Genomic DNA, 26,758 nt, shown 5'->3' with positions numbered 1-26,758 from the left:
AGAGCACAAACAATGTGGGCTGGAGAGAGAAAAGGAAAAAAGTTGGGACTTCATGGGGTAAAGCTGGAATTGGACAATGAACTCCAATATGCAAATGGAAGCAGAACTTATAAAAGTGAGAGACCCCGTGACCGAGTGTCCATTTTGTGCCCATTTTGGTTCACCTTGGGTACAGCCCTGGCTGGGCTCTTGTGCTGCCCAAGGTGGATCCATGGAGGAGATCCTTTTAATAAATCCCTGCTTTATTCTTTAACTTTGCCTGGCCTCTGTTCTAGGGCAGCCTTCACAAGGCACCAAGGCTCCAGAAGGGGATCAATCCCAAGCCCTGCTGCCACGGGAGAAGGGCACTGGGAGCCAGCTGGGAATGTGATGGGAGCACTGGGACAGTGCCTCTAGGGGCTGTGCTCAGCTGGGCACAGCCAGGCAGAGCCAGCTGTCCCAGCTGGGTGGCCAGGGACACCTCAGTGGTGTGGCTGTGCCACAGCCCTGCCGTGGAAAGGAGCCACCAGCTAGAGAGGAACCACTCCAGCCTTGGTAAGGGTCCAGTAATTGCACAGGATCAATGCCAAGAGTTCCCAGGTTGGGAAGAGCCCAGCAGAAGGGATTGGTGTGCCCTGAGCTAAGGGGGTCACTGAACCTTGCACCACTTGGCACCACCCACTGCAGCAGAAGCCACTCTCCTGCGTCCTCCTGGATTTATGGAAGCTGCTGGAGTGGCTCCATCTGGAAGCAACCTACACTGAGATAATCCTGATGATTTGGGCATCTCCTTCATGCCCTAAATGCCACTGTGGCTGGGCCTGGCACTGGGACATGAGTGCTGCTTTTCTGGACTCCCATTTCCTCAGAGCATGAAGCGAATTTTCCTCTCTCCTTCCCTTTTTAGGAGGCAACTATAATATCCATTAGTTAATTAACTCATTAAGTCATTTGACTATATTCAAGGAGTAGAATATTATAATTCATATTATACTCTGCTCAATCCAATAATTAAAACCACAGCCTACAATTAAAATCTTGGTCTCACAGATGATGTGTCTGCAATTGCTGATTTAAGAAAGGGAACACCAAGGATGGACATTAAAGGGAACTGCCAACGCCAAGCTGACAAAAAGCAGGAAAACGCCTCTAAAATAAGAATAAACTCAATAAACAGCTCAGCTCCTCCAGGCCTGGAGGACTGATGGATACATGGAAAGATATTCCAAGCCTGTAACTTCTGCCTAACATCCTCCCAGCCATGCCCTGAGCTCTGTGACTCCAGGGATGTGCTCCAGCATGGAAATGGGGAAAAAAACCCCTGTGCCACTAATTTTGTAGGCATTCACAGTCCTAAAATGGCTTGGGGTCGAAGGGACCTCAAAGCCCATCTGGTTCCAACCCCTTCCACCTCCCACTAGACCAATCCTGCCCAAGCTGGCCTTGGTCATCCTGATCCATTTGATCCACAGGAGGCATCCCAAGGCCTTTTCCCAGCTGGCAGTGAGCTCTGAAGAGGAGATGGGAGCTAAAAAAAGACGAGCAAAAACATTCCACGGGATTTGCATAAAGCCTCACAAACCTGCCCACATTTTATGTTCCGAGTTCTTCCCTACCACAAACCTCCTCTTGGAAAAAATAGGCCCTTGAAGGACAATTAGCTGGAGCTAATTAACTGCTGCTTGCAAAGGAATCCAGGTTAAACTTGCTGCCAAGGAGACTTTTCTCCCAAGGAGTTTTGCCTTGAGAGGTAACTCTGGAACACCAAAACTTTCTGGAAGGGCTCACAATTCTTCTGGGGTCTCTTCTCAAGGAACTTCACAATTTTTCCCTCCTCTATCCATCTTTCTGCTGGTTTTCAAGGAGCCAAGCAAACAGGAATATGGAATTTGACTGCTAAATACTCTGTTTTTCAATAGGGCATTCCATTTTTGGGATGTTTTTCCAGGCAGACAACGCTGATCCCTCCTGCTCTGTCTGAGGCAAAATGTCAAGGTGTGACAATAATGTCACTGTCACCCCCACTCTGCAGTGATAGGGCTCCAGCACGGGCCTCTGACTTTAAAGATAAAAAAGTTGCTATCAAAATTAATTGTTTTAGCCTTTTAGGGAACAATTGCTCCATCAGCAGGGCCCTGCCCTTCCATTGGGATGAAAAACTTGGCATTAGAAGGAAAGGACTGGAGAAGATGAAAGCTCAAAAATGTGAAGGTCAAAACCCCATGGCTCCCAAAAGGAAGAGTTTCTTCCGGAGAGGTCCCAAATTGCAGCTTGCCCCACATTGTACAGCAGATCTTAAAATTCCCTGAACTATCCTCAAAATCTCCTCAATCTTCATCCCCAACGTTTCTGGGATAACAAATACTCAACATTAGAGCTTAAAATTATAGATGTGGCAAGGGCACATTTTTCTTTGTGCTAATGGGTTGTGCTGGCACCTTCAAAAACCTTCTGTGACCATGACATTGTTTATGACCCAACCCAAAATCCCCCAGTTTTATTTCCAATGTTTTCTTCCCTTCTGCTCTGATGGAAATCAATATAACCCAAATAGGAACACTCAAAAATTAATATAAAATAATAACTGAATGACACTGGGATGTTTGGGATCATCTGTCTGAAGCATTCCACATCCCAAACCCCCCTTTTTTTGGGGATGGTAAAGGAAGTTGATAGTCTCCCACTTTTTTAATTGGGTCAACAAGATTTAGGGAATTTAACCTTTTTAATGGAACTCTTTATAAGAAGGAAGCTCACATTTGATCTGAGGCAGGGAAATAGTATACCAATCTAAAATGCAACCCTTTTAACACCTTAAAATTAATTAAATATAATATTTCAAACATAAGAAAGAGAAATAATCTATGGGTATTTTGCAGGATTAACAGGTTTTGCTAATGAACTGAAGACTTTTGAGATGGATCTTAGTTTCTGAAACAGACCAGGAGTTATTTTTAATCAATACTTAATTGGGAATTCTCACTTTCCCTCCACAGAGGTGCCCAATACCTTCAGCTGACACCATTCCAACCCCTGTGGTTTAATGAGAAGTTTCTATGTATAACCCCATTGGAATCTGCAATTTGAGCAGTCAGAGCATTTGACTTTGAGAAAACACTTCCCCCCTTCTTTAATGTGCTGTGAAAAAAATCCCCATAAAAGCAAAATAATTGAGAGGGAGGAAAAGTAAAGAAATTTTGTATAGAGCAAATTTAATTTTCTTTTCAACAACTTCTGCCTTTCAATTGTGTTTGGTTGATATTGAGCATCTCCCAAAGAAGAACAGGATCCTCTTGAAAAGCCTTAATCATTGGGATAGAATCAGAGCTCAAAGATTACAGATTAAAATCAAATTGCAGCTCAAGAATTAATAAAAAGTGGGGGTTTTAAAAATATTTTAGTCTGATAGTCTACAGCTCCCTTCTGAAAGGAATGAATATTTATTGTGGACTTCAGATGAATATATTGCTTCACATCAAGGCAGCTGTAGTTTTTATCCTCAAATGACAAATTCCACTGTCCATCCTTTGTCTCAGAACATGTTTGACTTTGGAAGGTATTTGAGAAAGGTCAGGGCTCTCTAAAGAAATGAAATGCCTTCAACAACAATTCCTTCAACAACAATTCCCTCAACGACAATTCCCTCAACGACAATTCCCTCAACAACAATTCCCTCAACGACAATTCCCTCAACGACAATTCCAAGATCTGGAGTTTCTCACCTCACAATGTATTTCTCCCCTCAATATTTCAAGAGGATTTCTGGATTCAAATATTGTGACTGAGCAGGATCTTGGGACCACCTGGCTTTGGAGAAGACCCATCTCCATATTCATGGGGAGAACCAGGGAGACATGAGGAGGAAAATTCCTCCACCCACAGGAGGAATCTCTCCTTTTCAAGCTCTTTGGTACTATTGCATGGAGAACAAGGAGGGATTTTTTGGGAATTCCAGTGGAATTCAACAAACAGAAGTTTGAGACTTGGTGCTGAGCACTTACTTTGCTTTTGCTTCTGCATCCTCATAGGCTTTGTTGGAGACATCGTCCAGGCCCCCGATCAGGTGCTTGAAGGAGCTGTAAAGACAAAAGGACACTTTGAGAAGAAAATCACAGAAACATCAAGGTTGGAAAATACCCTGAAGATCATCCAGTGTCAGCAGATCCACCACTGAACCTGAAGAGATTCCTCATGGGAGCCAAGAAATCCTGTGTGGCTTTTTGTCAGCAATCAGGACTGGATCTCCATGCTGGTGACCCACCAGGCCCAGGCCTCAGGAATGCTGGAGATGCAGAAACCAAAGCCAAAAAGATCCAAAATTATTTATCCAGCCCACTGAAATGGCTGCTGAAGGTTTTCACCTTCCAGTAGAAGTTTCAGAGGAAAATGTGGCTGGTGGGGGCACCTCAAGCATCATATCCCTGTCCTCCAGCCAGGAACCCTGTAAATCCCTCTGCTTCCAAAGTGAAATTTTCATTTCTGGATCCCAGCTTTCTCATCTTCAGAGATAAAGCATCCAAAAACACATCAAAGGGGGTTCAAACTGAAAGAGAGGGAATTCAGGTTGGATATTGGGCAGGAATTGTCCCCTGGCAGGGTGGGCAGGCCCTGGCACAGGGTGCCCAGAGCAGCTGGGGCTGCCCCTGGATCCCTGGCAGTGCCCAAGGCCAGGCTGGAGCAGCCTGGGACAGTGGAAGGTGTCCCTGCCTATGGCAGGGGATGGAACTGGATGATCCTTAATATCCCTTCCATTCGAAACCATTCTGGGATTCCATGAAAAAAACAGAAATTAGTAACTGAAATCAGTGAAACAAATTATTGAAACAAAAATATTCCAGGTGACAAGCTACTTTCTACTATCCAATTCCAGTATTCCCAGTGGGTCTGTCCCATGCAGGTTTTCTTTTTTCCAAGAAAGAAGAATTTGAAAAGACGAACTGCTGCAAGCCAGAGTCTCTTGACTGATCTCTGCCTTAATGTCACAGCCTCACAAACGAAAATCCTGCAATTCTTCTGTGCTCCTGACACTCCTGAGGCACGAAACACAGAGCGCAAGAAAAGGAATTGCTCTAAGTTGACAAAAAAATGAACTGAAACATTGAAAAAATAAAAGAAAAAGCCACATTTCTGACATAAGGAATAAGAAGGGGATGTTTAATATGGCCTATTCTCAGGGAAGACTTGTAGGATCAAAGAGAATGAATGGCACTGAGCAGGTGAGGAAAATCCAGGGCAGCTGGGGAAATGCAATGTCCTGCCAGGCACGGAGTGAGCTGGGGATACTCCATGTTCCTGGGACAGGAATGGTGGGACCCTGAGTGGCTCAGACACACTGACAGACCCAAGAGGGTCCTTCAGGAGATGCCTGACCCTATGGAATGCACCCCATAGATGTGTGGAGATAGCACTTAGAGCAAAACCAACACGGTTATCCTGTTGGATAAAGCCGATTTGCCCCATCACTGTAGGGCAGGAGGTGACAAGTGGGAGAGCTGGTTTGGATCTGGAGCTGCTGGACGGGCTTTTCCAGAGGAATTCTCCTCCCTGGGGCTATTCCAGAGCTGGGTGCACACAACCCTGTGCTCTGGGATGGCCCCAGGTGCCCACTGTGGGCCCTTCAAAACTGACCCATCCTGGGATTCTCTGCTGGGAATTACAGCTCAGGAAATGCCCTCTGCCCACACCAATTTCCCCAGTCTTCCACTCCACTTAATTAATTATATTTCAAATCATACAATCAAGGAAATCATTTTTGCAAGCAAATTTATTAATTCATTAATGAGAAAGAGAAGGCACAAACCCTTTGCTCTCATATAAACTTGTGTTAGTGGTTTCTAACCAATCTGGTAATTACTAATATTATTAATATTAGGACGTGTTAATAATGGGAGTAACTTTTCAACCCCCAAATCCTTTGCTCAGCAGTGAAAACAGGAACAACTCTACTCCTTCAGCACCTCAGGTTTTATCTTCCTGCTGCTGGGAATGTGCCACAGGATGAAGCCAAACCTTGGAAAGTGACAGTGAGACAAAAGCAGGATTGGGGTGTTAATGCCTAAATTGAACCCCAAACAGGTATTTAGGCAATTCATTAATACAGGAACACCATCCTGGAAGGCCATAAGACATCACCTAAGACCTAAATTGTGATTTAGGCTTGGTTTGCTTAGGAAAATGTGGCAGGGTTAAAAACACCCTTTTTTTGGCAATGCAAATAAATCTTTTCCAGTGAAACAGCAAAGAAGAAAAAGTCACTGAAAGGAGCAACAACAGTTTCTCTAAACCCCTTAATTTTTATTAAAAATTTTAAGCCAGATTTAGTACTGGGCAAGCTATCAAAGTTCACTTGAGTCCTTTTTTTATTGCTCATCTCAACATTGTTGAAGTCTCAGCTCAGTCCCAGAATTCAATCAGAAACTGCTCAGGTTTTTTTCTCCCCGTGGCCTTTTCTCTTCGTTTTTTCTATTCTCTCCTCATAACCAATTTTCTCCATGGATAAACTTTGCTCTGACTGGGAGACACAGCAGAGCAGCAAACCCTAAAATCTCCACTGAAAGAGCTCGGCTCTGCTTATATGGGGTCAGTCATGCCAGGGTAATACTTTTTTATTTCATTTTTCTCCAATTTCCCTTGCCAGGAGGGCCAATCCAATAACCTTTGTTGACACCTCACAGCTCTCCCTGAAAAAAACCCAAACCCAGGCTTTAAAACACAGACAAAAATGGGAAACACAAAGTGGAAAAGCAGAAAATAGCTGAAATATTTAAAATGTTGCCTTAAAAAATCGTGCATTCTATTGATATGTGCAGCTGAAGAAGACAAGAATCTGGAAAAACAGCATTTAGAGTAACTTCCAGGTAATTCTGTAACTCTCTGTCAGCAGCAGCTGGGCTTTGAGTTGTTCTGGCTCTGATCCATCAGCTCCTCTCTCTCTCTCTCCATTTGCATGAGGCAATTTTGTCCTCCCAACACCCACAGTGTTGCTAAATCTCCGAGCTCCAGGAAAACGTTGTTGGCACCATAAATAAATTATATGGAGGGGAAAAAAATCCCATATAAATAAAAGATGAACCTGAATCAACCCCGGTGTAAATATTCTGACAGTTCAGGAGCAGCCACAAACACTTTCAAACACTTTCTCAGTTTCAAGAGGTAGATGTGGACAAAAAAAAAATAATTATAGAGTGGCACCAACTTGTCCCTGAGGGTGCCAGTGATGATCCAAACGTCAGGAATGAGATTGGAGCCTTTCCCTCCTGTTTTCTCTCCATACAAAGGGGCTGCAAGTGAAGTCTGTCTGTGCATCTTTATTCAAACTGATCCACAGAACAGATGCTTAAGGCACGTCTGCACCATTTTTATCAGAAGACCTTTTACAGACAAGTTCCTAAAGGACCAATCCATCAAATCCAGCACATATTTGTTAACTTTTCCCCAACTGTACTTCTGGAACAAATCTAATAACGCCTCCAAGGAGCCTGGAAATTCACCAGGATGAGCTCTGACAAGGCCAAGCTCAGAACAATTTGGAGGCAGCACCATCGAGCAGCTCCCAGAGTAACTTTTTTCCCAGAGGATGAATTCCTGCAGTGCCACCACAGGAAAAACTTCATTAACAGCAGCCTTGATCTTGTAGGGTCAAGGCAAATCCTAAAGACAGAAAGTCCATGAATTGTAAATAAATGTTAAAAAAAAGCACTTGGAAATAAAAATGCCTAAAAGCCATCCGAGAGGCGCTGTAAAATATTAATGTGTGTTCCCAGAGTGGAGGTTTGAGCAGCAGGAAATGGTGGGGCTGCAATGAGCTGTGTGGCTCCTCAACTACCCATAGGCTTCTCCAAATTCCCTCAGATGGTCAGATATCCAGCTGGCCTTTTCGGTCACAATTCCCATGAATGCTGTGTGGATTTTGTTGAAGCTTCCAAGCCAATTCCATAAGCCCATGGTTGGGTCTGTGCTCCATGGTAGGAAAAACATTGGATAAATCAATCCCAACTCACCAGAGAGCTTGAGCATGGAGCCTTGCTGAGGTCCCTCACAGGGCTGCCACCTCATTTCCTCAGCCTTGTCACCCTCTCACTTCATCTTCTCCACTGGATTACTGTACCTCCTCTTCTGTGTTGAAATTTTGATGATAATGGGAAATTCCTTGGATTATTTTCTTTCTGAATTCCAAGTTCTTTCTTTCAAATACACCTGGCCAGGCAGGACTACACAATTTTTTGTCTTTCCTCCTTGGGGGACCAAAATGAATGGTGCTGTCAATGGGAACCATAGAATTCCTAGAAAAGTTTGACTTGGAATGGACCTTAAAGCCCATCCAGTGCCATGGGCAGGGACACCTTCCATCATCCCAGGCTGCTCCAAGCCCCATCCAGCCTGGCCTTGGACACTTCCAGAGATCCATAGGCATCCACAGCTTCTCTGGGAATCTGTGCCAGGGCCTGCCCACCCTCACAGGGAAGGATTAAGAGCATTAAAGACCAAATCCCACTGAAATTCATTATTCCAGTAAAGGAAGGGACTCAAAAACACAACTGCAAGATGGAAAAAATGCCAATGCTTTTCGTAACAAATATTTTCAGGAGAAGGACAAGTGGGAACAAAGTCCATGGGATGCAACAAATGCTTCCTGCATGTTGTTTTCACTGTTAGATCAGGATTTTGCTCATTCCTACACCAGAAAAGGATGCTGGAAATGCACTTTGCAAAGCACATATTCCTAGATTAGGCAAAAATAGCTATACTACTTTTTGGGAGTCTTTGGGGTGTTTTTGAGACTGGAAGAGCCCTCTTGTTTCACATGGAAATTAAAAAGCAAGGCAGCACCAACATCATCTGGTAATTAAAGACCCATCATGAGCTCCAGTTTGACTTCCCTCGTGGTATTTCCCAGTCCTGCTGCTTCAGCCCTGTAGCCATTTTATACATATTTTATAAATTCCAGAGATCCTTTTAGGCAAAGCATTCCCTCTTGTCATGCTTAAGCAATTCCCTTCTCCAACCCAACTTAAGCAATTCCCTTCTCCAACCCAACTTGCCCACAGCTCCTGGCTCATCCCTGTGATGAAAGTTTCCCCTATTATTCACCCCCAAACTACAAACCCTGCAGCAGCCAAACCAGCTCTAAAATTGCTGGGAAAATTGGTAAATCCAGAGCAAACCCACCTTAAGCAATTCCCTTCTCCAACCCAACTTCAGCAATTCCCTTCTCCAACCCAACTTCAGCAATTCCCTTCTCCAACCCAACTTAAGCAATTCCCTTCTCCAACCCAACTTGCCCACAGCTCCTGGCTCATCCCTGTGATGAAGGTTTCCCACATTATTCACCCCCAAAATACAAACCCTGCAGCAGCTAAACCAGCCCTAAAATTGCTGGAAAAACTGGCAAATCCAGAGCCAGGCTCCTGCCTCCCTTAGGAATAACTTCCTGTGGCACCAAGGTGTGACTTTGTTAATGAGATGTGGCAGCTGGAACAATTTTTGGATGCCTTGGGAAGCCTTCCACAAGGAATTTGGAAGAGTTATCCTGCTGCAGATAATTCCAGTGGGTGATGCTGGTCAGTGAGGCTGGAATTCTCCAGGAATCCCATGTGTTAAGGAAAACGTGTTTTCCCATCACTTGTTTTTTTGAAACTGCAACACCAGTTTTGCTGAGCTGCTTCAGATGGGGACACCCACAGAGCATGGAAATTGCTGCTTCAGTGGTTCCATCTGATTAGGCAAAGAGCTTGTCTGGGAAAAGGAAAATATTTGGCAGCTTCAGCGACTTGTGTCACCCCTCCTGCTGCACGGAACAAATTCCAGCTGCAGGGAACACCCACTCCCTGCTCCCACTGCCGCCTCCTGTGTCACTCAACCTTCTCACCCACCACCACAGCCCAAAAGATGTAAAAATTTGCTCTGTCTGGATATAAAAAATTGGTTCTTTTTTCCTCAGCCCATTTCCCAAATTGCCACAAGTCCTGGTAGTTTATCTCCACATGAAATGATGCTCCTGTTGTTGTCATTCCTATAAAATAACAGCCTAAGGAAGAGCTGGGACATGAAATTCAGCCCTGGCCAGGACACAGGACAGCCTGCTCTGAGCTATAAATAGGGCCATCAATAGGGTCACTTTTCTTGCACTATAAATAAGAATTTTTAAAATAGTGTTACTCTGCTAATTGCACAGTGTTAATAGAATCTCTGAGGTAGATTAACCACAGCTTCATCAGTTTAAATTTAACTTGTACTTCCTTACTATTTCAAGGGCACTGTATGCTGAGGACAAGGCACAGGAGACAAGGAAAGGTCTGGGAAATTATCAGGAATGAGTGACTTGAATTATTTGGGGTTTTCAAACTCTCACAGTGCAAACCAAAAATACCTGCTGCAAAAGTGTAAAAATAAAAAGTGCAAATTATTCATCGTTTTTTATTTCTCTGAATTAATGATCACTAAATTATCTAATTATTAAAAGCATAATAATTATCAAAATGTTATCTTGCTAAATAATCAAATTCTCCTTCCCATCTTTGCCCCACAGCATGAGAAGGGAGGGTGGAGGTTTTACCTACCAGGCTGAGAAAGAAGCCCTCAGGTGCTCCCCACCTGTGTTCAATGGACAGACCATGGGTTTTACAATTAATAATGAATTAACATAAATCAGAACTTATCAGGATTTCTGAAGGTTTTCCCCAGCTCAGCCTGTACAGAACATTGGATTTACAGAAATGGAGGCCTGTGAGATAACTCAACACAAACCACTGGTGTCCCAGCAGGATTGAGGGGACGGACATCAGTCCTACAAGAGCACAGAATCCCATCTCTCCCTAGAACACAGGAAGGGCTCCAGAATCACTTCTAGGGATCCACAGGAATCATGGATCCAGCTCCTTCCCAGACATCCCAACAATCCACACTGCTCTAAAAGCTCCAGGCCCACAGGTGGGTCCCACATACTTCAAAAATCCAATGGATTTATTGTCTTTTCCAACATCAGCAATTTTCTTCTCGTTATTCCACAGTTTCTGGATCCCTCCTGCAGGTTTTTTGGGGCTCCTGCATGGGGGGAGGCAGTGAAATTCTATTCACCCTCTCTGTGGGTTTCACACATCCATAGCACATTCCCATGGAAAGGTTCCCAGCATCTTGGGAGTGTCCATGCCTTGTGCTGCTCTGTGCCAGTGCTGCACAACAGCAAAACCAGCCCAGGAGTCATGTTCCATTTTTGTGTCATTTTTTCATGTTCCATTTTTATGTCATTTTTTAAATCCCATTCCCAGTACCTGCAGAGAGCAGCTGGATTTGCAGCACTGGAGCATCCAGCCACATTTTTTTCTGGATTAACCCCCCCTTAATTCTCTCAAGCTTCCTGTATAAATTATTGTTTTACTCTTCTGATCTCCAGCATCTCCTCTGAGTGACAGAGCTCCCAGCAGGGCTGTGGCCTTCTCCCAAGGACTCTCCATCCTCACATGGACTGGGATAACACTTTGTTCCAACATTTGCCAGGAGCAAATGCTGTGGAATTCCCACAGAAATTCCAGCTCCCCCTTTATTTCCATTTGGACTTTCTGTGATTCTCATAGTCACTATTGAGTTTTGTAATTGTCACTGTTGAGTTTTCTAATTGTCACTATTGAGTTTTGTCTCGCTGATTTAGGGGTACCTTCCCTCCATTCATCAACTCTGTGACTTTATCACCCCAAATTAAGAGGTGGAGAAGATGATCCAAGTCTCTCATTAAGCTCTGGAAAAGGTTTAAATGGGAGTTGCCCCCAGCCCCAGGCAGAAGGAGGAACTTACTCTCTGTCTATGACCAGACAGGTGACCGCTTCAGCTGCGATGACGTTGGCTGTCCTGACGTCCTCCCTGCAAGAAAAAACACATTTCTCCAGTTATTTCCATGACAATCTTCTGATTTCCAACACACAGGGCTCTTCAAGTACTTTGAGGACAAATTTCTGTCTTTCACAGCTTTTCCTTGCTACTTTTCATCATCCATATAGGCTAATAAAAGACTAGAATTCCAAGACTAATAAAAACCAATCAATTTAAAACATTTTAATCTGGTCGTTTTGGCGTCCCAGTGTTTAAGAGCCAGCACTGCATTTTCTGGGTTCATTTTATCCCAATTCCCTCCAACCTTTCCATGTTCCAAGGTTAAGTGGATTACAGGCAGGAGAGACCTCCCCAGTTCTGCACACCCCTCATGCATTTAGGCTGGAACACCACACTAGGCTTCCAGTGAGGCAGAAAATCAGATTTACAGGTGCTGTTAGGAATAGAAATTCCCATTTAAAGACTGGAGGCATTAAAGTAGGAATATGGTTAAAAAAGGGTGATGCTGGTGCACTCTCCCTTTGTGGTCATCATTAATTAACTTTAATTTCTTCATGTTCATACCTTTAGAGCAGAGCAAGCAGAAATACATTAATACTCCAGTCTGTGCTGTAATGCTGACTCTGAGTCTATTTGGACTGGAATTAAGTGTGTATTCGTGCTAATTAACCCCACTGATAAATCACATTGTGCTAATTTAAAGCAATGAGAAAGAAGTAGTGGAATAGAAGTGGATAATTATCTCTATTAACTCCTAAAACTTGGGTAAATACAGAGAGGATAAGGAAGGATAATATTGAATTCCTCATTAAGTTGCTGTAGCCAGCTTTTGACAATATATTGATCCATTAAAATGAGAATTCAAACTTGTTGGTGCCCACTAATTCCCATTAAAACTCAACACGTTTGTCCCATTATCCCAGATGCCACAAAAAGACATTTATCCCTGTACATTTATGGATCACAGACATGATGTGCTTACTGTTTTATACTTAGATGATTACAGACCAGGAAAATACAATAAAATTGGTGGCCTCAGCTCCAACATTTTCGATAAAATTGGAAATGAGGTATTCAGATGCACAAGGGACTGTTGTAATTTCTGTTAACTTCTACTAATCCATCCTTTTCTAGAAGGTGACTTTGGCCAGCAGCTGCAGCACAGGCAGGTGCAGAAATCCATGGCATTAAAGGCCAATGAAACCTTGGAAGTGCATGGCATGAAAAGCTCCAAGTGCAAGGCATTAATTGGGAACGAAATTACTAAGAGGGGATTAAAGGCAAGAGCAACCACCAGCAAGTGCCCAGCACTAAATGAGAGAGTAACTACTCCAAGTAGGTGGCATTAAACACAACAAATCATTACTACAAGTGCACAGAATTCAGTGCAGAACTTGCTATTGCAGGTGCATGCTATTAAGGGCAACAAGTAATTACTACAAGTCCAAGAGTAATTCCTACCAGTGCGCAGCATTCAGTGGAAAATTAACCACTAGGAAGTGCACAGCTTTAAATGCAGAAGGAATTACTACAGGTGCATGGCATTAATTGCAAGAAGTAATTACTACAGGTGAACTGCATCAAATGCAAGAGTAATCACTAGAAGGGCACAGCACTAAATGTAATAATTACTACAAGTGCAAAGCATTAAACCCAGAAGTTACTACTGGTAAATGGACAGCATTGAAGGGAAAAGTAACTAGTAAAAGTGCAAGACATTAAACCCAGAAGTTACTACGGGTAAATGCACAGAATTGAAGGGAAAAGTAACCACTAAAAGTGCAAGACGTTAAACACAGAAGTTACTACCAGCGCAGGGCATTAAATGCAACAAATAATCATGGTATTAACTGAAACAGTAACTAGTACAAATGCAGAGCATTAAAACCAAAGGTAATTACTCCCAGGGCACAGCATTAAATGAAAAACTAATTACTAGTAAATAAATGAAACAAGTAATTACCACCGGCACAAATATTAAACACAGAGGTTACTCCCAGTAAATGCACAGCTTTAAAGGCAAAAGTAACTACTACCAGTGCAATGACAAGTGAAAATACTGCATTAAATGGTAAAAAAACAGGTAAAAAATAGTAAAAATGCTTAAAAAACTGTAAAAAAACAGGTAGTTTAATTATTGCAAGTGCATTCAACACAAGTAATTATTTCGACAGCACAGCACTAAGCAGCTATTAAAAGTGCAATGTGTAAAACAGAACATAATGACAATTAATTAATTAAGTAATTAATTCCTGGCAGTGCCCCACCACCCCCTGTGGCCCCAGGGAGGAGAGGAGAGCACTGACTCGGACACTCCCTGGCCTTCATCGCCTTCCTCCTCCTCCTCGGAGCTGCTCCCCGAAAATCCGCGTTCGTCATCCGTGGAGCCTCCCTGGCTCCCCGAGCGTTCCATGGCCCCGGCTGCTCCCTCATTCCCCCTGGACACGCCTGATCCCCTCCAGCCCCCAGCTCTGTGCCACCCCCTGGCACGTGCCAGCTCCCCCAGCCCAGGGCTGGGCACCTGCACAGAGGGCACAGCTGCTGTGGGGGCCCGCGGAAACCCAAGAGAGGAGGATTTGGGAGCCCTCGGGACATCCTTGGCTGTGGAAAAGGGCCAAAAATGCCAGCAGGAGACCTTGTGTGCCCTTTTCAGCTCCTTAGCCCTGCAGTGGAATTAGGTGGCAACAAAAATCCACGTTCCTAAATGTTCCCAGGTGTGCCACTGTCACTATAGGACACAAAATATGACAGCGCGGACATGCAAGCTAAAAGAGAGTTTTTGATTTCTGACTCTAACTTTTATAGATTTCCAAAAGTGACAGTGGATTGGAAGGTGACAGTGCCACCTCTCCAATGACAGCCTATCAAATTGCTTGTCCTCTATAAAAGAATGCAAACCAATAAGTCATTTACATAAAGTGTGTGAGAAAGTTGGTTACAAGAATGTAAACATCAGAAAGCTTAGAAAATCTTAAAAAATCAGGGTGATATGCCACCACACCAATGGAAACATGAGGATGTTGTTTAAGGGATGAAATGCACAGATCTGTTTTCCTCCTTGGAATTTACAGCCAACTTCACCGCATGGGGAAGTTACAACAATTTTGCTTCTGACAAGCTGTCAACAACTCAATTTCAGAAGAGATAAATTTATACTTCAGCCTCTGTCTAATGTTTTTACCATAGGCTGCCATAATTTCCTCTAAATGTAAAAATTTTTGAGGTGATTCCCAATTTTTTTGCTTTTTTTTTTTTGCCTTCCTACATCTCCAAACTGCTTGAAGTCCTGCTCCAATACCTTCTCCCATTGCTCCCACAGCTCCCAACCCCTTGGATAGGGACTCCAGCTCTGCCCTGGGCAGTCAGTCCAATGTTTGACAGCCCTTTCTGTAAAGGAATTTTTCCCAATATCCAGCCTAAACCCCTTCTGGCACAATTTGAGGCCCTTTCCCCTTGTCCTGTCCCTGTTCCTTGGGAGCAGAGCCTGACATCCCCTGGCTGTCCCCTCCTGGCAGGGAGTTGTGCAGAGCCACAAGGTCCCCCTGAGCCTCCTTTGCTCCAGGCTGGTGGAATCCCAGCAGCAGCTCCCGGGAGTTTTTTACTTTTAGAACCCTCAGTGCCATAAAGACGGAGCAGAATTTCCTTGACCAGCAGAGCCTTGAAAGACCTGAGGCCTCAGCTTCATAAATATTCCAGTCAATTATCACAAGCTGCTCCTCTTTCTTTGTAAATCTTGTTGTACAACCCTTGGCAGGGCTTAAACCTTTCAGCTGGAGCCACTGGGAGTAAAAATATATTTTAGGAGCAGTCAGTAAGTGCTAACAAGATGCTCACAAGGCATAAAACAAAGTATTAGAGGGAGCTGGTACATTTTCTGTTTGAAGAGTTGCACATTTGGCTTATACTGTGTAAAAAAATGGTAAAATAGTATTTTTGAAGCTCAACGAGCTGAATTGTTGTTCTCTAAGAAATGTTTTGTTTTCCCAATACCCATGAAGCTTAAAATCACATGGGGTTTTTGCTACATGTCCTCAAACTGGGGTACCTTGGAGTCAAATACCTCCTGTTGTATTTCATTCCCTTTTAGGAAGTGAGATTTTAATGCCTGATGGAATTTTTACAAGATTTTTTATGAAATAGCTTTTCAAGTGCAGCTTTTTCCAATGGCACCTTTTATTAGTTTCACATTAAAATCTATAAAAGTTTAGTAGAGCATGCTGTGTTTATTAATCCCAGTGATATATTTTTACATCAAAGCCAATGGCAAATGGATGTTGGGCTCTCAGGAAGATGAAAGGTTGGAAAGCCAAACTTTGGTCTGTGTGGGGTGGATTTCCTCCATGGAAATCAGGCAGATCCAGGTGATTGATGCAGACATGGATCACAGAATTAATCATTAAATTTGGAGAAGAACTCCAAAGTCATCAAGTTCAGTCTTTGACGAGGCTTGCAGCAGCCTGGGGCAGTGGAAGGTGTCCCTGCCCATGGCAGGGGTGGCACTGGATGGGCTTTGAGGTCCCTTCAAACCCAAATCATTCTGTGACCCCATGGACACAGCCACATCCAGTTCTTTCCTGATGTTCACCATTTCCTTCCCTAAAAAAATGAGGATAAAAACCTCATTTCTTGGCTCAAGAAACTGGAGAACCTCAAAGGACCACCCAGAGCAGGTGGGTCAGTGCCTGGACCTTGGTGGCTGCCCTGCAGAACCTGCCTAGGAGAGTGAAACCTCCCACCCTGTGGGACCTCAGGAGATCAGTGCTGAGATCAGCTGAGAATCCTGATAATGAGGCTTTTCAGAAATAAAAAAAATGAGGTCTTCCCTGGTGGGTTTTAAATTATGCCACAGGACTATCCAGAGGTTCCTAATTTGCTGCTATTTGAGTTTTTTAATGCATTTTCCCACCTTCCAGCACTGTACACTTGACCTTGTTACAATATTCTTAATGAGGTTGATTTAAAGTATTTAGGACAAGACATGTCAGATAGGGGAAAAAATGGGAAAAAGCAATTATTAGCTTAAATTTAGCAGTAAGAGCTCAAAGCCCAGCATCTCTATCTTCACTTCTATTTTATTGGGTATTTTCTGATTATACCATGACTTTCAGGTGGGAGATAAGAATCAGCTTTATTGGGTATTCTGAGGTGTGGTACCCAAATTTGGTGAACTTCTACCTTTAAAAAGAGGGATTTGCCTACCTGGAGACTTAAAAATCTCTTTTAAAGCTTTGATTACCTTTTATTTCTATAAATAAAATAAAATTTAAATAATAATAAATAATTTCTATAACTTCATCTGCATCTTGGCCTATAGTCGCAGCAGGGGGAGATGCAACAACCACCTGCTGCCTACTCTTGATTTAGTAAAAAAAAAAAATTATCAAGATTTGATGTGCCAAAACCAAACTAAATCCAACTGGCATGGAAAGAAATGAATTCCTGGCCCTGATGGAGGTGACCTGGCACTGGGAGTACAACAGCAGCGTTAGGAGAGCAGTTTAGGGTTGTGACCCAGCAGATTCCTGGAAGGAAAGGGATGAATCCCCATTCTCAGGCTCATCTCCCAGGATTTCATTGCTCTGAGGACACCTTTAAGGTGATTTTAGAGGGGTTTTATATGGTAGGTGCTGCTGACCACCCAAATATGAAAGTGGAAGATTCAGCACTCAGCACTGGGAAGGCAACAATAAAAACCTCAGCAATTATTACACTCATCATTTCAAGCCATGATGACCCTTCAGGAAACCTTGTCTTCCTTTTATCATTTTTATGAGGTGAGCAGGTATTTTAGAACAAATTGGGATGAATTCCAACACGGTGTTTGAATCTGAGGCCATTCAGCATAGCGCCAAAAATCAGGAGCAAAAGTGCTCCTCTTCCATGGGAGGGTCTGCACTAAACCACCTCCAGTGTTAAAACAGGCAAGAATTTATGCAAATTTCATTATGGAATAAAAGGGGTTTTATAAAATAAAATGTCTGTCAAAAGAAGAAATAAAGCACAAAGCTTGAATAAAATATAAATGGGAAAAAAGCCCAGACATGAGGCTGAATTATAGCCCTGGATTTTGCAAAACAGCACTGGAATAGTCTGGGAAAGTCACCTGGAAATTAAGAATTACATTTTCTTAATAAATGTTCTGATATTAATATTCTCATGGGTCTTTTAGGCTTGGCAGAAAGTAGCACTGGGTGTCCTTGGGATGTCAGTGTGTCCATGGGAATCAAATTCCTCCTCAATTAGTTTTCTAAAAAAGGGGAACTTGGGTGCATTCAGGACAAAGTGAAATTTGAGATAAAAGTTTGTGTCTTCTGGGAGTATTCACATTCCAAATGTGAACCCAAGGAAGGATCCCACTGTTTAAGTGTCCAAGGAGAGGTTGGTTGGAGCAGACTGGGACAGTGGAAGGTGTTCCTGCCCATGGCAGGGGTTGGAATAAGATGGGTTTTAAGGTCCCTTCCAGCCCAAACAGTTTAGGGATTGACATTTGAATTTGATATTCCCTAGATATACAATATATAAAGAAAATAATAACTATTTATTTCCTGAGAAATAGCACTTCCCAGACCCACAACTCACAGGTTTTCAAACCCCAGGGAACTCAATTCCCTGTGGCTCTCTCTTTGCTGGTGATGAGCCAGGAGCCAAACTTGGACTGGAACTTCCAGAAGCTGGAGTGCCAAGGGAAGGTGCCAGATGGATTTGGGATGTCTGCCTGCACACCTGTGCAAAGTGGCACCCTCAGCTCAGTTTCCACCCAGGTGTCCACACTTCCAAGTGCCAAACAGCCTTTCCTGAAACACCTGCCCACAGCCAGGAGGGTCCATTTCACAAATCCCATTTCAGCCAAACAAAAATTCCACCTTCTGTTAATTTCACTGAGCTTTTCTGAGTCCCTTGGGCAAACAGAGGGATGGATTATTGGCAGTGTTGGGTTGGGAACACTGGGAAGGCAGAGAATCATGGAATGGTTTGTGTTGGGAGGGTCGTGAAGGATCAACTCATCCCACCCCTGCCATGGCATCCCACCCCTCCACTGTCCCAGGTGCTCCAAGCCCCAGTGTCCAACCTGGGCTGGGGATCCAGGGGCAGCCACAGCTGCTCTGGGCACCCTGTGCCAGGGAACAATTCCTAATTCCCAATATCCCATCCAGCCCTGCCCTCTGGCAGTGGGAGCCATTCCCTGCGTCCTGTCCCTCCATCCCTTGTCCCCAGTCCCTCTCCAGCTCTCCTTTAAGCCCTGGAAGGAGCTCTGAGCTCTCCTGGAGCCTTCTCCAGTACCTGTGGGCCACCATCTGTCACAGCCCCTGCTCTGCCTTTTCTCTGGGCACAGAAACTCCATTTGTGCCACCCCTTGGGCAATCCACCTGCCTGGGAAGGGAATTCCAATTAATTCCAAGAGCTGCCACAACACAGTGAGGATTTACACTGCAGGCATTCCCATATCCAGCTGAAATCCTTATTGTGGCTGACTTTCAAGGCTGAAAGAGATGAGCACCTCATCCCTAACTCTTTGCTTCCAAGTCCTGCATGGAATCTCTTTTTAACCCCTGTAACTGCACCCATCCCACCACGGCTGGATCTGCTGGCATCAGGACTAGCAAGGAAATCACAAAATTGTTGGAAAAGGATCATTGAGTCCAACCAGCCACCCAACAGTGCCCAGTCCTCCCCTAAACCCTGACCCCAAGTGCCACGTGCACAGTTCTAATCCCTGCAGGGAGCCACCGTGTCCCACTGGTGTTTCCCACTGCTGAGGTGGGAACAATGCTCAGAAATCCCTCTCTGCTGATGGCAAAACCATTTCCAGGGGTTTTTCCATTCCCATTGCTCCCAGGAAACCCTCAATGATATTGCTATCACTTACTACAGTGTTTCCAGCAGCTCAGAAAGGCAGGGAAGAGCAAACACAGCTAGAGGAATATTCTATAGGAATTAAAACTGGTATTTGTAGGTAAACTGTGGCTTAAGTTTAGTCTGTGACAGATAAACCCAAATCTGAGTGACACAATGGTGACGCTGGGATGGTAGAACCTCCTTGCCTGCCAAACCCATTAATGATTCAACCCAATTACTTGTGCAATTTATTCAGAATTATTGTAATGAACCAGAGACTCTCTAGGCTGTAATTAACTATATTCCCCAAGTGAAACAACCCAGGGGCACAAAATGGCCACTTTTTCATTAAAGTGAAATAAAACCCTACCACACCCCATCCACTGCTGTTTTAATCAGCCAGTGGGCGACAAGAGCATCTTTAAGACATGTTAAATGTTAATTATCCCATTCAAGGACAAATCAATTAAACCTTGAACAAATCAGAAGAGTTTCTGGGAGCTGGTGCCTTGCAGACCTACCCTGCATAAGGAACTTCTCTGCCAGCCTTGATCAGATCATTGAAAGCCAGGCAAAGCCAAAAACCCAGGAAATGCCAAAAACCCAGGAAACTGGCACAGATAAGAAGAAACCATTGATTTGCATTATTTTCCTTAAAAAAAGTAGTGCAGCAACAACAGAATTCAGCAGCCAGAGCTACATGAAATGGTCCTTGACACATTTTCTTCATGAATGACTCGGCAGCTGCACTTAATATTATTTATTAAGCTAAGTGACAAACACAAAGAGGGAATAAGAAAGACCTCCAAGACAATTGATATACTGACCCAACCTTGGGTGGGCAGGCCCTGGCACAGCTGGGGCTGCCCCTGGATCCCTGGCAGTGCCCAAGGCCAGGTTGGACTTTGGGGCTTGGAGCAGCCTGGGACAGTGGAAGGTGTCCCTGCTCATGGCAGGGGTGGGATGAGCTGATTCTTCATGCCCCTTCCAACCCAAGCTGTTCTGGGATTCAAAGAAATCCAAGTCCCTTTTCCCTTGGCTGCCTCATCACTCTCCAAGCCCTGGATACCAAGAACAGCTTGGGCCTGGATGGAAAATGTGGATCCCCCAAACTGAGAAGTGAACTAATGCTTTTCCTGAGCTCCAGCAGGAACACAGGGTCACAGGGTCATTGTCCCATTATGACTTCAAAGCCCCTGACAATTAAAATCCTTCCCTTCCACTCTCTCCCTATCCTTAATCTGGAATCTCCACATGGGAAAAGTATCTTCTGTAGCCATATAAGGAGAAATAAAGCTACAAGGTTAAAGCAAATACTTTATTACAGGCCTTTCATCAAGAGATTCCAAATGATAAAACATTTCCTAAATGAGCCTGCATTCCTTGGAGATGTCCTGCTTAGGGAGCTTTATCCACAAAATATCTGATGTTGCTCAAGGACACACTGGGGGCGAGTTTAAAATCTGAATTTTTCCTCTTTTTTTTTCAGCAGCAGGACAATAAACCAACAGTGCAAAAGGCTCTGACTTTTCCAACATTCCAAAGAGTTTCAGCTCTCCCAGGTTTCCCAGGTAGAGGGATCTCTCCCAAACCTCCAAATTATTTTTTACTTATTATTTCTCCAAGTCTCTAAGAGCCTGTCCTGAAAGGACACATGATGAAAGATTTAAAAAAATTTATATGATATGATATGATATGATATGATATGATATGATATGATATGATATGATATGATATGATATGACATAAAATAACATAAAATAACATAACATAACATAACCTCCATTCCTATAAATTCTGTGCTCTTGTGGACACCCCCAAATCCATGGAGATTAGATATATTCCCATTTTCCTGACAATAAAGGCCAGGCTCAAGAGCTTTTTGAAAGTAGACAGTGGCAATAATCCCTGTTAAATACCAGATTCCTTAGCTTAAATTACTTCTCTTGGGATTTATTCCCCCAGGATTTTTTTTAAAGCAGCTCCAAGTTGTCATTTAGGAGATTTAGCTTGGAAATGATGGAAAACTTCAGGAAACGTTGGAGCAGTGCAATAGGTGATGCTCCTTCCTTGGAGCGTTTTAAGATGAGGCTGGACAAAGGAATGATGACTTTGCTCCAGGAGTTGGGACATCCCTGTTTGAAGCAGGAAGTTGGAACAGGGACCTTTAGAGCTGGTTTTTGGCCAATATTGAGCTGATTTTTCTCTCTTTCCTGCCCATACTACCCCACTCCCTCTGGCAAATCCAACTCATTTGTAAATATCCCAGACTAAAAACAGCCCCAGTTCCAGGTCCCATGAAGAACAAGAACCAAACACCTTTTTGGGCCACCTCAGTTTTCCTTCAGGCAGATTTATCCTAAAAAGGTTGAAGAGAGCACTGGCAGAATTTCAGATGCCAATTCCAGATGCAAGACAGGAGAGAAAATCCCAGCTAGAGGCATCTTTACAAGCACTGCACTAATCCATGGAAAGGGGGGATGTTGGGAATACCTAGCTTCAGAAAAGAACAATATTGGCTTTCAAATTCCATCTCCTTTTGCAAAGTTCCCTGGAGGACATTTCAAAGTGTCCAAGGTTAAAAGGTCAGGATGTTAAAATCCTGAGAAGGCTTCACCAGCAGTGGGGAGCTGGGATAATGTCCCGGTTGTTTAAAGCAAGATTTACTCTGCAACTTCTGCATAAACGCTTGGACATCATGGGTGCAAAATCTCCCAGCCTCTTCCCTGCCTGATGCATTCCCTTTGCTCCACTGAACTCCCAAATATTCCCAGCGGATTTTACCTTGCCTAACTCCTGTCCTTTCAGGAGAAGATGCCCCTGCCCAATGCTGCAGCCAATGGTGTGGCCACATTTCTCTTCACAATTTTCAAGAGAAAAGCAAGGCACAATTTTCCCCAAGGATTTTCTCAGAGATGAGAAAAACAATTCTTATCTCTATTCTCTGCTCCTGTTGTTTTGCACATGCGGAATGTGTTGGAAGATCGTTTACCTGAAGGAATTCAGTAGCTGGATTCTGCTGAGGATTGTTTTGTTTCCTTGGCCAATCACACAAAGCTGTGTCCTGACTGTCACCAGACAGTCACGAGTTTTTCAGGAGTTAGAAATAAGTATGATGTAGTATAGTTATAGTATAATATAAAGTAATATAATAATAGTATTAATAAAGTTTTTCAGGAGTTAGAAGTAAGAATATGATAATAGTTTTAATAAAGTGAGCGCTCAGTATTCCAAAGCCTTGGAGTCAGATGCCAATCATTTCCTGCCTCAAGGAGTCACCTGAATTTACTATACAAGGGTGTAGAGGAGCTGCAGTACCATGGCAGAGCTGAGTCCCTTCAGTCTGTAGAACTGCCCAGGAACTTCCTGCCCAGGAACTTCACATCCCTTTCTCTCTCCTTGATTTAACTTCCTTTAATTTTTTCCCCCCACCTGGGATGGAATCCAGGACCAGAATCTCATTTATTACAAAGGAATTGTTCCCTGGCAGGGTGGGCAGTCCCTGGCACAGGGTGCCCAGAGCAGCTGGGGCTGCCCCTGGATCCCTGGCAGTGCCCAAGGCCAGGCTGGACACTGGGGCTTGGAGCAGCCTGGGACAGTGGAAGGTCCAAAATTATACCACGGGGTGAGAAAATAAACCAGCACCTAGGACAAATGCTGAGTAACCTCCTGTAATAGTAATTTTCATCTTTATAAGATCATGTTCTATATAAAACTCTAAAACCTTCCAGTTTCTTCTCAATTCTACAACTGCCAACCTTCCACTTAATTACAGCCTGACTGTGGACATAATGGAATTTAGCTGGTGCCTTAAGGATGTGTAATTTACAGCTTTAGACTTCAGGAATCAAGAACTGGATTTTATAAACCCAGGGGCTGAGGGGGGGAAAAAATTAAATATAAAAAATTTTGATGAATTTAAATCTCTGCCAGCCCCTTCAGCAGCCAGAGTGAAATTGCTTCGTTAGAGAAGTTCTGCCACATAACCCTAAACCACTTTTTCAGCCTGAACAAACCCAAGATTATATTGAGATGAAGGTTGCCCACAGCTTTAGTAGTTTTAAATGAACTTTTCCCTTTTTTATTGGATATAAACACAGCTAAACCTCTGAAAATGTCTGTTCCATCCAAGGCATGCAGCTCAACAATTCCCATCCCTCCTGTTGGCTTTTGGGACAATCTGTGGTGACATTCCTGAGAGAATCACTGACACCTTGCTCCAAACAGCAAAAGCCTCGGTGACAAATCTCAATTTAAAGAAATAAATACAGGAAATGTAATTATTGTCAGCAAATCTGCACTTTCTAGGTGGTCTCAAAGCCTGGGCAGCTCTGTGGGTCTTTAATGGGAATTTCTCCCAGGCTCAGGAGCTTCTGGAAGAAGCCCCAGGATACTTTCCAGAGTGCAATAAACAGGTGTGGGATGTCAAAATCACCAGTGGAAAGATCGGATGGAGGCAGATCATGGAGGCAAAGAGAACAGTTGGGGTTTGAGGCAAGAAAAGTGAGGAGTCAGGGCCCAAACAGCAATTCCCTGGATCCCTGGCAGTGCCCAAGGCCAGGCTGGAGGGCTTGGAGCAGCCTGGGACAGTGGAAGATGTCCCTGCCATAGCAGGGGCGGCACTGGATGGGCTTTGAGGCCACCACTGCCCCATGTCCCCAAGTGCCACCTCCAGACATCTTTAAATCCCTCCAGGAATGCTGATCCCACCACTGCCACGGGTGCCTGTCCCAGTGCTTGACAACATTTTGATGGAGAAATTTTCCCTGATATCCAACCTAAATCTCCCCTGGTGCAACCTGAGGCCATTTCCTTTGGTCCCTTTTTGTTTAAATTACAGCAAGCAAAATGCAAGCCATGAGCTGATATCATTCTGTATTTTAGAGGTGGAATTCTTTTAATATGGCTGTAATAGAGCACATTTGATTATTTATAAAGCACAGGCCTGAACATTTAATTACAATGGTGCCTCATAATGAGTGGGCCCTGCATCCCAATTCCAGGTTACTGTGCAGAAAACCCCCTCAATTTTCTAAAATTGATAAATTACAGGAATTTTAAATGGAGCTCCAAAGCCTGACACACAAACCCAAATCCATCCTAGGTACAAAAAGGGATTTGAACATGAGCCACATCACAAGGTGCTGTAGTAAATTTAGCTATACATTTAAGCTGATATCCCTTTTTTTTTGTTCTTTTCCCCTCTTCAATTCCATCTTGTTGTAACCTGCTCTGAGGGTTTGCTAACATGGATTATCCTGTCTACATCCCATGAATTAATTCCTACTCCTGCATCCCCCATAGGCATCTTCACTTGTTTGGGTGTTTTTTTTTTTATAAAGGAAGTTAAGAGAATTCAAATTCACTGCTGCATTCCTCAGTTCCACTTAATGGTTACAAACTTGAACAGAGCTGGGGGGAGTATTTTGATGGAAGCATTTTCCCAGGGAAAATGTGAGATTCCCTCACTGGAACTCTTGTACAGGGATTTTTTGTCTCCTCTCATTAAAAATACATTTATTTCAGAGCATGCATTTTTCCCCAACTAGAATCATTTGTCCTAAACCATCATTTTGACACAAACATCCTCATTTTGAAATTCTAGGATAAAACATTTGGATCTAATAGTTGATGGTTATTATTGACAGCAAAGTATTGCTGCAGGACAAAAATCACATGGGAATTCCCCCCCACATTGTTTCCTTTTTTTCTTTTGCACAACACAGGAATTGCCTGCAAAAAATCATGAAAAGGGGGAAGAGTTTGGAGCCTCCAGCCCTGTCAGGCTGTTTCACACCCTTTAGATGGGAAAAACAAAGCGCAGTCCCAGGGTTTTGCTCTTTCCAGGAAGCAAGAACCAGATCTGACCCCTGAAATCTCTTCCATCAGCACCCATTCCACTCATCCTACTTCAGACAGGAAAATAAATCCTCCAAATTGTGCTACTAAAAAAAAACAAACTATAAATTAAAACCATATTTTTTAATGTGAATGGTGCTCCAGCAGCTTTCTTAGCTAATAAATAGCAATAATATTTATTATTTCCTATGCATTCCTTAGCGCAGCAATTTTTTTTTCAGGCTCTGAAGGAACACAGAGGAAAAAAATATATTGGAAAAAATTTTTGGAGATGTTCACTGCAGTAAAAGGAAATATATGGGTAACTATAAATCTTCTGTGGTGCTGCTTTGCCCCAAACCCCTGGAATTCTGCCTTCCTTCCTTCCTACATCTCGCACACTCTGCTTGCTCAACATTAGATATATATTTTTTAAATTTTTTTAACTCAGCAGGAAGAATACTGTCTCTGCTCTTTAGACAGCATCTTCAAAGGAAAAAAAAACCAAGAACAGCTTGAATTCCTGAGCTATGACTCAGTTGGAGAAAAGCAAGAACAATTCGTAAGCTGTGATTTTCTAAACCGACAATTGTCTTTAAGACTCCAAACCACTTGATTATTTACTAACTACATTTGAGTCATCAAGTTGGGTCTGAGTGTAACTTCCCCACACAAATTAATGTTATTTATGCCCTTTTTGTGAGGAGAAGAAGAGTAGTAAAATTTTCAGTTTTTTAGACTCCTAGAAAGGTTTGGGTTGGAAGGAATCTTCTCTCCTAATGGCTCTTTTCCCCTGAGGGAGATTTTGGGTTGATAAAAATATTTTAAAGTCAAACATTAAAAGGCTGAGAGAACTGGGATTGTTCAACCTAGAGAAAGGAAGTTTTGGGGTGATCTCATTGTGTCCTTCCAATGCCTGAAATGAACAAACAAGGTGAATTTCTGTGCACCAGCCTTTCATTCCTGGCCACCCCCATCCCTTCAGAACCAGAGGTGTTTCCATGAGGATCTATTTGACCAGCCTGACTAAGGTAGTACCAGAACTCTGCACAAAAATTAGGAAAAACCCTGAGATTGTAAACTTGTGGGTGCTGAGTTCCAGCTCCAAACCTTGATATAATATTTTATGTACATGATATTTATATAGAGACATATTACAACAGTTTTAAGACACAGCATTTTCTTTTCTATAAAAATGGTGGTTCTTGTTAACGAAGAAGTTGGGCTGAGTTCAGAAGATCCCAGAATGGTTTGAGTTGGAAGGGATTTTACAGATCAT

At 43.3% G+C, this 26,758-nt stretch overlaps 1 protein-coding gene across 2 annotated transcripts in view; it reads right to left on the bottom strand.

Annotated features, from left to right (window-relative positions):
• Positions 1 to 26,758, bottom strand: part of PRKG1 (protein kinase cGMP-dependent 1) — a 369,443-nt gene that overhangs the window by 51,329 nt on the left and 291,356 nt on the right. For both annotated transcript variants that reach the window (XM_030950731.1, XM_030950732.1), the window contains exons 8-9: positions 11,770 to 11,835; positions 3,981 to 4,055 (exon numbers count right to left, since the gene is read on the bottom strand). In XM_030950731.1, the coding sequence (XP_030806591.1) occupies positions 3,981 to 4,055; positions 11,770 to 11,835 (141 nt within the window). The remainder of the gene's footprint in view (positions 1 to 3,980; positions 4,056 to 11,769; positions 11,836 to 26,758) is intronic.

Source organism: Camarhynchus parvulus, chromosome 6, assembly GCF_901933205.1.
Source record: "Camarhynchus parvulus chromosome 6, STF_HiC, whole genome shotgun sequence".
NCBI classification, from domain to species: Eukaryota; Metazoa; Chordata; class Aves; order Passeriformes; family Thraupidae; genus Camarhynchus; species Camarhynchus parvulus.
This window is presented reverse-complemented; position numbering and strand designations above follow the sequence as displayed.